At 36.4% G+C, this 12,784-nt stretch overlaps 1 protein-coding gene across 4 annotated transcripts in view; it reads left to right on the top strand.

Moving 5' to 3' along the window:
* LOC106172251 (uncharacterized) overlaps positions 1-12,784 on the top strand; it is a 91,513-nt gene that overhangs the window by 33,386 nt on the left and 45,343 nt on the right. For 3 of the 4 annotated variants that reach the window (XM_024075143.2, XM_086997609.1, XM_024075145.2), the window contains exons 4-5: positions 2,086-2,144; positions 8,827-8,877. In XM_024075143.2, coding sequence (XP_023930911.2) covers positions 2,086-2,144; positions 8,827-8,877 — 110 coding nt within the window. The remainder of the gene's footprint in view (positions 1-2,085; positions 2,145-8,826; positions 8,878-12,784) is intronic. The other variant, XM_086997608.1, reaches the window with a different exon arrangement.

Consider the following 12,784-nt stretch of genomic DNA (forward strand, 5'->3'; position numbering starts at 1 on the left):
AGTTGGAACATTTCAGTATAATAGTCATTCACAAAAAAGATTCAAAGTGGCTTACTGATCAGTGGTAACATTACAAGGGATTAAAAGTTTTATCCCTTTAATTCTGGGCTAAACCGACAAAAAAAATGTTCCAGTTGTAAAGATATGTAAAGACCAATGTTTGACTGGTGTTCTTTTGTGGAAGGAGGGCCATTAGGATTAATTTTACCCTCTCGTATTGCATTCATAATATGATACCACCAGCTGCGTGGAACTGCGGGTGGCACTATAGGGCCTTTTCAGAACCAACTTGATCTGGGGACCAACTGGGCAACCCACTTTAAACATTTCTGCATAACCCCCTTATGGATTTCCGACAGGGATTATGCGGCATGCTTTCAAGTGGGTCGCCATCTTTATTCCTAGATTAGTTAGTTCGCAGATCTACATGTTGTGAACATGACCATAGAGTCCTATATAGTGGTACTTGTGAACAACTCTTTGATGCTCTGATGAGACTCTGTCAGGTTGCTTTGATGGTAGGACATCTACAAAGACCCCCCTTGATAACCTGTAAGAAATGCTCTTCGAGAGGTCATCCAGCTCTAAAGTACTTAGAAGAAAAGGTCTTGTGAATCTTTTGCAGTATTTTTGTTCCTGTTATCTTTTTGTGTTCCTATAACATGGTGTTCTTGTTGTAACAGTAAGTGATAGGCTCTTAACTCGGGTAAAGTGATAGGGGTTTTTAACTTAAGAAGCAGAGGGGCACATGTTCCCAGTTGCTTATGTATTATTATTTCTTTGTAAGGGCATTGCACTTAAATATGGAGTCCAGGTTGTCAATTTTTTTTTCCTATCTATCTTTTTATGATTTTTAGGGGCCTGTTTCTTATCTTTTGTTTGCTCCTAGTGTTTCAGTGTTTTGATGGTTAAAGACTAGAAGCAAAGTTGGCAATTTTACCTTTTTTTTTTTTTTTTTTTTTTTTCAAGTTACAATTTATTTTATATCTCTGTGACAGGATATGGTTTACCCAAGGTGCACACACTTGAAGCACAGTAGACATCTATAATCATTTTAAGAAACAATTCTTGGGACAAATTTAGTGTGACTGTCCCTATACAGCACTGAAAATTAAATAAAAGCACGTTACTTTTCACTTCCTAAAGCCAAGTGGAGAGAAAACGGCCTTACAACTTGTAATTATGGGTTGCTTTTTTAGTTTGAAACTTCGTTAAGCAGTTGTTATGTAAGATTAGACAACTCACAGTTCTAGGAAAATTCATTGCGTTTTTTTTTTCCAAGCTTAAGTCAATAAAACGGTATTCCATATAGAATTCTCTTACTGCTTCAGTCCAGTGCTTCTTGGGTGTTAGGCCAAATTAACCCAAGTGGGCATTGTGTGCGTTTTTGGTACAGTATGGGAAACTGCTATATTTGTTATTGCATCTTGGACTACAACCAGAATTTCTCTTCTGTCCTTTAGTACTAAATTACGGTACAAAAAAGTGTGTGTGTAAATGTACGTGTAACCAAGTCCAATAGCCGTGCTTATTATGGAGATGTTGATGAGGTTATGCTCCCCCTGAGATTTTTCGTTAGGAATGATTGTATCTGTAATTCAACAAGAGTTCAATTGTGTATTTTTTTATGTACAGACACTGTTTTGTCAGACAGTGGTGATAACAGTATTTTTTTCTAACATAAAGTCAACACAAGTTGAAGTTTCAATCCAGTTTGAGTTTAATTTCCAACACTCAATATTGAAGGAGATAATGGTTGCCTTGTATGAATTTTGTGGATTTTATGCTCATTTTTTACATTTTAGTACTATTTTTTAAATCTGTGTTATTATATTTCATGTTATTTCATTACTAACTATCAATTCAAAATGGCGGCTCTTAAAGACTGTTGCTGTTTCCACAGACCAACTGCTCACAGTTTTTCAACTGTTGCTTGAAAATTATTTTACGAGACGTGACAGGTGGGATCCACAGTTGCACCATGTCTGGCTTATGTGACTTCTAAATATTGATTCTGTGAGCTAAAATTACGTGTCCATTATCGATATACGAGTTATGACATGCTATACATATTTCTCCTTGCAGGTTACAGGGAAGATGACACTCCGGGGAGCCAAGTCTACCCACCACATACACCTGTGCAGGTGAGGAGGCAGAACTGCCTTATTGATATTTTATGGAACATAGTCAGCCACAGAGACCAACCCAGACTTGTTAAGTCTAGACCTAGTCCTCCAGAGGCACCGTTTGATTATTGTTTAGTAATTTAGATAGATTAATCCATACAAACTTGAATACTTGCATGTATGTACTTTTGTGCACATACACACGGTTGCACTTAAACTTAATAATTTTACATTTATTTTATACATTTTGGTGAGAGGGGGTCTTAAACATTATATACATTATGTATGATATGCAAACTGTAATTGTTTGTCTTGTTTCAGACCACCCCTTATAGCCTCATGGCTTTTATGGCCCTGTCATAACCCCATACAAGGTCACACATGCCTCAAAAATGACCCAAAAATGACCTTGACTTGACCCCATACAAGGTCACACATTCCTTGTACATGACCCAAATCTGACCTTGGCATGACCCTGTACAAGGTCACATATGCCTCAAACATTTACATTTACATCAGACATAGATCAAACTTAGTCACACATACCTCTTACCGTATGTGACCTTAAGCTGACCTAAACATGTCGCAAATCATTAATGACCAGTGCAATTGCACACTGGAACTTAACCATGGTTGATTGCTTTACATCATAGAGCATGCTTATTGCATGTGGTAAGATGCAATCCGTCATATTCATTATTTCTATTTGAATGCATGTGTTGGGACTGTTATGTATTATATATGTGCTATTTTTTTGCTTTGAGAAATCGTAACCAGAAACAAATTATTTGCAATACCTAATTATACCAAATTATTTACAATGTCATTAGTCAGTATTTGAATTGCCCCCTTTGAAAATGTTGCCAATAAGGAAAACAATTTGTGAAGTCTTTTCTCCAACATGTGAATCAAACTCAAATTCTGCTGTATTGAAAAGACCTTTTCCCATGACTTTTTTGGTGAGAGTGTTTTGTAATTAGCTTCATTACAAGCATTCTCACAACATGTAGTTTTTTTTTTTTTTTTTTTGTACATTCAGTTTAGCAAAGGACAGAATGAAGTTAACAGTGGTTTCTATTTTTTTTTTTTTTTTGTTAGATTGGCTATGTGATTACATCATCATCCCCAAGACCCTTTGCCATGTTAATATCCCTTTACATCATTGCAATCACAGATTCTGACAATGAGTAGGCGAATTCAAATGTCTGTCATAAAGAGATAATGGTCAATGAAAAAACAACATAATTGGGCATGAAGTCGGGAAATGGAAATCATTTACCAGCAAATGCCATGAAGCCAGTAGGTGGGATAAGAGTTGCACTAATCTCTCAGTCTGTACAGATCCACTTTGCTGTCATCAGTTCAGTAGACACTCCATACTGTCACTGTAGCATACGGTAATGACTCGGCAAATTTGAACAACATGAATTGATGAATGTCTCTCAACAATGTTTTGTTACTAATGCCAAAATAATAAAAAAGAAATAGATATTTGAAAGTTTTGCAAAGGCTTGTTGTTTTTTTGTCAGAAAGTAATTTTTGTGGCTTTCCAAAATTGATAGATTTCAAAAAGTAGAAGATTCATTCATTCCAAAAAATGGAGATACTTGGAAACGCCAGGCACCTTTTCAGAGAATGATTCTGCACGTGTTGTATTGTAGTCTCTACCTGAAGAAACTATTACTGTATCTTTGAGTGCATGACACAGCACACAGCATATAGAATTCTTTGCTGGATGACAATAAAAACTTTTTTATATAAGACCAATTTGTTCTCATTGGCTGAATGAACAAACATGAGATTGCACTGTTGTCTGTATTGTGAGAGAGCAGCAGGGCAGAACATGGACTGGGTGATGATGGTAATTTTCTTGAAAGCCACTTTTATAATGGATAATGTGTGATTAGATGTTTTAAAATTGACTTTTTTTCAAGCCAGCATGGATGGTAGATTGTCACCATGAGTGGCTGGGTCCTCCCTCCCTCCCCCCCTCTCTCTCTCTCTCTCTCTCTCTCTCTCTCTCTCTCTCTCTCTCTCTCTCTCTCTCTCTCTCTCTCTCCCCCCCCCCCCAAGAATTGCACTAATGTATAATAATGCTGTATTTATTTTGATGATTATATGGCTAGATTTTTGGCTAAAGATATAAGCCACATAACTGAAGAATCTAATAAAACAGATTGGCAAACCTGTATTCTTAATTCAGTTTAAGGAAGAGGTTAACATTATATATATACTTGAATGGCATATATAACCAGCATTAAATAAACTGAATAGGAAAAAAACTACAGACTTGGCATACTGTTTATATATAGTTTTCACATCCATTTTTTATATTGTTACTGTGGTTACAGTAGTGTCCTATGTCATTATCAACATCATGTCCGATATCATCATGATAAAGTTTGGTTCTTTGCAATGCTTTGTACCATAATTTGAGCCCATTTCACAACGATTGGTACAGTTTTATGTATCACACCAGTCTCATTTGTTTGTAGGGGGGGTTACTCCCATTCACAAGCTCCAATGTGCCAATCAAATAAATCCAGTTAATTGGCCATGTTGAGTAAAGAAACTCGGGTGACTCTAACATATCTCATACTAGTATGATACAGAAAAGTGTACTGCTTGCTTTGAAAAGGGACCATTTTTTTTTTCAAGATAACTAAAGAACTATTTTTGAAGTTGTCATAAGCTCTCTATATGCTAGTGTAACAAACAGCAATTTATTTTGAACTAAATTTAACAAACATTTTGCAACATTTCTAAAACGGATCCCTAACCATTTTCTCAGCGTCTTCCTTCCCTTACAAGTAAATACAATCCATATGGAACCAGACAGTATGTTCCCAGTAGTATCATGGTGAATTGTTACCTGTGGTATCCTGCTGACACCAGTTGACAGATGACTTGTCACCCAACATGACATCTCTATTATTCAGCACCTTGACAGGTACCATGGATCTGTTCCAGTCTTTTTATATTTAATTTTTTTTCATAAATGATGACGCTGGATGTTTACAGAGGTAAATCCAGGGGTACATGCAGAAATCATGCTTACTCACATTTTAGCTTCTCATATTTTGCTGGGACCTCACTTCATGAAACGCCACCCCCACCCAGCCCTATAATAAGGGAAGAATCAGGCATTTAGGTACCAATGGTGCAACATTATGTTAAGATGTATTTTGCCTATTGCAAAAATTTTGAACTTTTCTGATTAAAATGCAGATTTGCCACTTACAACTTACTATAGTAGGAAAGGACTATTTTGATGTGATTTAATTGGTAATGATGCTTTTCAGAGAACAAAATCTATTTGAAAACTATTTGCACATAAGCCTAAGTAAGTTGATCTAAATATAATAGATCATAGAAAAAACATTCTGTATCTATAATACAGTACTACAACAAAATCACACATTGAAAAGTGAGTGAAAAAACTATCCTTTAGAATGTTCCCCAATCATTTGTACAAAAAAAGATATGACAACATAGGGGCTTATTTCGCAGTAGAAATATCCTGTTGCAGTATTCTAAATGCAGATCATGTCGATGTCAGCTCAATCATGGGTGAGATTCAAGTAGAAAGATCACTCCCTGGGGCCTCTTCATTCCTACTTTCAAACGTTTAACGATTCTCAAATTGGAACCAGTGGGTCTTTAGATACGCCAAATATTCTAATGCATTCTGATGTTCTTATAATAAGGCAGGCTAGACTGGGTTCTTTTCCCTTGGTACACTGAACACTTAGGCAGCAGAAAGAGTCTTATCATGGTCAATTTCTAGACATGTTATAAAAGTGAGGAGGTTTCGGGGAAATATTTAGATACTTGGGGGTTTCATGTTCCTTCTATTAGGTGCAAAGTTCATTGTTGGGTTCCCCAGTGATTAAAAGCATTGGCGATAAGCTGGAAAAGTTGCCATTTTAAATTTCCAAAGACTGGTTGGAGTATGTGAGTGAAAAGGTATGCATATATGTATAAGGAAAGTGCCTTTGTTTAAGTTAAGTACTGACATAGTGGGATGTTATACTTTTTAGCAGTCTCCCATCTTACTCTATTTTGGGAGCACAATAAATTATTTCCACCCCATTATTCCTCCCCTACCCCCCCCCCCCCCCCCAAAAAAAAAAAAAAAAAAAAAAGAGAGAGAAATAAATGAATTGTGATTTACAGATTTAATCCAGCCTCCTCAGTTTTTTTGCCTTGATTGGCAACCATTTTCAGTATCATAAATAATATTATATTTCGTTGACTTAAAATTCACAAGAAACAAAAAAGAACAGCCACCCTGTTATTATGTTCTCACATCCCACAACGCCATTTGATTAGCATTTCAAAGTGGAATACATAGGAAATAAACACCGCTGCCTAAAACCCAACCTGATTAGGTCCTTCTCCTGTGGGCAGTTACCATTGATTCACACCTTAGAGCCTAGTTAGATCTGCTAATGTGTGTGTAATACCCCACAGAGCTTAAACAGGGATACATCATTTATAACGCTGTGCAGTAATAGCGTAGCAGAGGCGGCGAGAGTTTAACTAATGAGCGTAGTGCATCTCTAAAGAGAGCACTGCGGCTTCTGAGTTAGAGGTGGTGATTATATTAGGAAAAAATCTATGTGGTGAGCCTCTTTTTTTCCCTTCATTTGTGTTGTTTGTGGCTCTGTTTATTCTATTAGGTAGGGAAGAAAGTACATACAATCCAGTTTGACTAGTATTTGTGATGGACTGTATTGAAGTTAATAGCTACTGAAGTTCAGATGCAAGAAGCAAGTGTGTATGGAAATTTGAAAAATAAAGAATCTAGTCAGAATGGGCTTTGATCTTTGGGATATCTAGTGTCAAATCTCCATGGAAAATGAAACTTGACTGCTTAAAGGCATACTAAATGCATTTAAAAATGTCCTAAAATCCTATTTTTTGTCTACATATCAAGCTGCTTACTTTTCCCAATTCAGACTTTAACATGATAAAACCCTTTAAATGTGAAACTTGACTGCGTACATAATTCTGAAGAAACTAGAGATATGTCCATGCCTATATATCTATTTTTTCTAGATGGATGAGTGAATATCCATTTTTCATTCAGGACATGTGCTGTTAGTACTTTAAATAATTTCCCAAGATATAAGTGCAGGAATGCCAGATTGGTCCCAGGAGTTCCCAGACAAACTTTGATGTCCCTATATAACAAGGTCACATCTTGTGGATAATGAACCAGATGAAAAGTACTGTTTTTATTTTCATGACATGACCACAGGCCATTTGTAGTTCACCTTGTAACCTAGAAGCAGTAAGATTGCAGGTTGTCATGTTCTTCGAGGCTTGTAGCCAGCAACTTGAAAAGGGAGGTTCCTTTTCTGAAATAGTGGTCCTTTTTACCAAGGAACCTACATTTGTGAGAGAAAACCTTTTTTTGATAAGTCATTGGCCACCACTAAAATTTGTTATCAAATAACCTCTAATAATAATAATTATAGTAATTAGACGTACATGCCTCTCAGCAGTGAGAACACTTTGGTAATGGAAGCTATATATTTTTATGCCCTAGGTAGGGAATAACTATCATAATATTGACTGACAAAAAGCATTCTTCAGTCTTCAAAAAGGAGATTCTGTTCAAAGTGTCACTCACCGTCTGGTGTGCTAAAGATGGAATTCTCTCCCCCCCCCCACCCCCTGCCCTTCTTTACCAATTTTACCAATATTTTCTTAATTCAGCCATCAAATTTATCTCCCATGACAGCCAGCGAACGAGGTTATATTCGTGACAGTATCTGGTCCATGGAAATAGGGGTGGATCGCCAATAGTTATGTCAATTGATTTTGAATTTTTATCCATTAGTTTCCTCCCATGTGGATTACCTATCACAAGAGATAAAGTTGTTTCTTTCTTTGGGGTTTGAAGTTTTTTTTATTTTATTGCTGTAACTGTAGTCTTTTTAAATTGTCTTGTCTGATGAGATGGCTCCCATGTGTGGATTCCATTTGCTTATCTGGTATTTGAAACGATTGCAAGAGAGAAGCATATTGATATGTCTTTGGCAAACATAATGTTTAATGAAATAACTGTCTTATGCTATTCAGGAGGAATGAAACAGACCTGTCAGTAGATTCTTTCTTGCCTGTGGAAGAATAATTTCATCTTCAGTCAACAAAACTCTGATGACCTAGCTCCTACAGGAATTGCTTCTCTCTGAAGTTACCTGCAATCTGCTTTGTCTGGGACCATGAAAATACCCTATATGTCTGGGCCTTTTCGAGTCTTTCTCGAAAATACTTTTCCTTCAATATCATCAAGGTGATATAATTCTTTTAGTAGTGAATTCCAATACTGACACATTTTTCAGCATGGTTATATACAGAAGAGATGTGAAGCGTGGCAGGATGGCCCTCTCTCACCTTGTCAACCCCCTACCAAGGCAATCCCATGGATTCTTTTAACATTCCCCACAAAGACAAATCCATGGATTATTCTGAAAAAAAAAACCTAAAAGCAATTCCATAGGGAATTCCTTGGATTCTTTAAATACCCCCCCCCCCCCCCCCCACACACACACAATTGCAATTTCCTGGATTCTTTAAACACCCCCACAAGCATTACCTTGAATTCTCTGTAATTCATGAACTGTTTATGGATATTTAGTTGCTTTATAAATGATTATACATTTAAAATTTTTTTGTTCTGATGTTTCAGCATTCACCACGGGAGGGACGTGTGTTGGGTAGAAGAGCAGTGCAACATCAGGTAGGGTATCAGATCCAACTGAACCAATTTTCCTGTATATATACCTGAAGTTACAGATCAGATGTGTGTCTTCTTCATTCCCGTAGCCAGGGGGTTTCAGGGGGTTCAAACAAGTCACCCTTTTTGCCGGGGAAAAAGGTCTGCTCTGGGTAAAATATGATCTAGGTACCAGAGGGTTTCTTGTAAGAATTCCACTTTTTCAGAAAAGGACCCCCCCCCCCCCCTTTGAAATTGTTGGTTATTGGTCTGCATCTTCTTCATTTTAAATCCATCATGTGTGCAGGCTTGTCAGTCTCAGACATTTAGGGGCAATATTTTGGAAAGTTTACTATGCCAAGCAGAGATGTGTAAAATTATATCCAGTTTTCTTGATTTTTTGATTCCGTGGAAGGTCAAGTGAAGTAGATAAAACACCCATCTAGCATTTGTAATTGGTGTGGTAAACCTCATTCAAATGTCAGTGAAGTTCAGACATGATAACCAAGTATGCACAGAGATTTGAAAATGACAAAGCTGACCCGCCTCGTTTCCTGAATTTGTGCTGTCTCTTGTATTAATTTAATCTCTGCAGAAACTACTAGATAAGAAATGACTCATTATTTTATTATCTTCTGACCAACTTCTAACTAAAATTTTATTCAAAAGTTACTGTTCTAAAATTTTGGTAATATGTGGAAGGGTGAAGGCAGTTAGGTCCTTACATGCATACACATACACACACACACACACACACACACACACCTTCAAACAAACAAACACGCACACCTCAGTACTTTTTAAAATCTGACTGATTTAGAGAGAATACAACAGACATAATTGGTGCCATCAGAAAACCCATTGTTTCCAATGGTATTTCTAACTCCTCTTGATGTCACAGTGGTTTCTATGTAATATGTCCATCTGGTCATGTCAGTTTGAACGTTTTCACTCTGAGTCCCACATATTGATGAAGGCAACCGTGCTGTCTAAATTTGAAACAAAACAGTTGCTGGAAATCCTATCAGAGTAATGAGTTTCACAAGAAAATTGTTTCCAGCATATTTTCAATTTTTACGAGAAAACAACTAAAATGTTCTAATTTGATCCACATGCAATGAGCCACTTCCCTATGAGAGAAGTGGATATAGAGATCAAGCTTGTCTGACAGGTTCTTCGCTGATATATCGGGAATTTTCTTTTTTTGATTGAATAATATTATATCAAGGAACATATTGCATCTTCATTGCAGCTTTATCTGGGCTCCTTTGACTACTTCCTTTAATTTAAAATGAAATTAACAATTTTCTTCATTATATTTGAAAATGTCCCTATTAGTTGGTCTTCCCCGTCAGGTTATATATGATAAAGAAGATTTTTTATTGACAAATTGTCATTTTCTGATATCAGTCTGGTAAGATTGCTTTTATTGAACTGACAAGAGCGGATATTGCTACGTCTAGAAGGGTCTGCTTTCAAGATGTTCAAGGATAATTTGGGCAGTGGTGACCTTGGTATGTGGTTTATGTTGTTCATATCCTCTATGAGTATAATTGCCTAGTAAAAGACTGGACAGTTCTTTGTATTGGGTAGTATACTATAAACTCCAAGTATACCCAATAATTGGATTTAGCATTCACATTGTTTGAAACTTGTGGTACAATTTTTTTTTACTGATGGTACAGTAAAGCAGCTCTATAAGGCATATATATGTTATCTTCTTCATCATTTTTTTTTCAAATAAGCATTTTGTAGTAGGTTCTATTAGATTTGGTCCTTATGCTTGTTTCTTTGCCATAAGTTAAAATATATGAACATTGCCTAACTTGTCATGACCATTTTATCAACTTTGCCCAAACAGTAGGACTCTAACTTGTGAAAGAAAGGGAAAACCCCCTGTAGCACAATCACACGTAGGGACCCCTCAAATTGTACCAAGAAAGTATGCTACTGGATTCAAAGAGGGCCTCGGTCTACTTTTGAGTTACATATGAAATAAAGAATTTGAAAAAGAAAACGGAATGAGACACTGGTGCTTGGTGGCGTGAGTAATTACCATGACAATAAAATTAGTGATTATTATCTGTCCCAGAGTGACAGATGTCCTGTGAGAAGAATGCATCTTCACAAATTTAGATTTCTCGTTGGTGACAATAGAGACTATTGCGATAGCCATTTTCGCAGAGGAATGAATCTGAATTAGTTCATTAACTATGATTGATTTCTTAATCAATCCCGTTCTCTACCAGATGACTGAAAACCCTATGTTTCAAAGAATGTTGAATGTGTGTCTACAGGCCCATAGCCAACAATTTCAAATGGCGGGTTCTTTTTCCCAAAAAGTGGACCTTTTACAATGAATCCTTAGTGCACATAGATCAAAATTTACCCAAATTAGACCTTTTCCTGACAAAAAGGGCAGTTCTTTTGAACCCTCCCAAACCCCCCCTGGCTACAGGCCTGATCTGTGTTGGTACATGTTTCTTGTGTCTGTGCGAGGGGGAGAAATCTTCTAAGTCCCTTCTGTATTACTACTTTACATTGTAACTTCTCGTACTCCCCATAGCAAACTTGTTACATTTTCTACATTAGTACGCCCCTGCATAACTCTCCTACACTTTTCTAAGACTGCATGATGGTTTAAGATTCATCATAATACAACTGACTTCTTGCATGTGCTACATTATGTCATTAGGTGCCTCTTCTGTTTCTATGTGATGGATGTTAATTGTCAGGAAACTGGGTGTTTTTTTTAGTGACAGTCTGGGAATTGAATTGCTTGCTTGAGTGAATTGAATCTGTGAACGGCCATGTGAACGGAAGAAAGAGTTGTCAGTCAAAAGGCTCAAACAATGATGGAAAGATAGTGCTGCTTTTGTAAGGGCGGCACAATGTGGAGAAATTGGACCTATTAAATGGATTTTTCTGCTTTTGACAATGGGGTTTAATGATTTTTTTCCTTTTCTTAATGTTTTTTATATTTTTGATTGTTCATTCAATTTGCATTTCTTCATTCATTAAATCAGATTCATCTGTTTGTTTTTCTTATAATCTTTCTCTCTCTCTCTCTCTCTCTCTCTTTCTCTCTCTCTCTCTCTCTCTCTCTCTCTCTTATTTGATATAAACAGAACTTGATAAACCCAATTTGTGGACACTTTAACAACTGAAATCTGAGAGATATAATTTTAGAATTAATTGATCTTAGAGCTGATAGGAATTAAAATTCAATGCAAATAATTATTTGATACAGTAAAAGATACTTAGTTTGTACTTATGCACCTTCAGCATTACCGAAGTTCGCCATTGTTATTCGACTTGACATTGGGCGATTGTCATCTTTGTTCAGTGGATACAGTTTCAATCCAGCGTGATTTGTATCTTTGTGTTGTAGTACTACAGTTACAAATCGAAGTAGATATTGCTTATCCAATGAGCAAGAGGTATTATTTCATGAGGCCAGTTCACACAGGCACCATTTTAACCATACACACTGCATATGTATATTTAAATTTGTATTTGTGTATTTACTGTATTTATATTTGTGTTTTAGGCCAACCTCAGGCCTGTAAGTGTCCCATCTATTGGCCATCCATGCAGACAGCCCAACCAGTTAAGACTCTAGAAATTGAACCATTTACTTCATTAGATTGCTAAGAAAGTTTTGGATTGTTTGAGGAAAGTTTCTTTGAAGCATTTTCAAAAAAGAAAAAAAAAAAAAAAACGGCCCTGATAAACTTTTACCATTATAGCCTGGGGTATCATCAATATTAATCAACACCAAATGTTTGATAGGAATCAAAGGTTAAAAACCTTGGGAAAACCATGTGTATTTGAACATAAAAACTGTCGCAGTACTTTTTTAAACCAGGTGAATACAGCCGTAAGTTTCTAATTGGTCTTGGAAAGTTAATACGACTTCAAACAGATAAGA

Source organism: Lingula anatina, chromosome 10 (genome assembly GCF_051362555.1).
Source record: "Lingula anatina isolate TDL-2025a chromosome 10, LinAna3.0, whole genome shotgun sequence".
Classification (NCBI taxonomy): Eukaryota; Metazoa; Brachiopoda; class Lingulata; order Lingulida; family Lingulidae; genus Lingula; species Lingula anatina.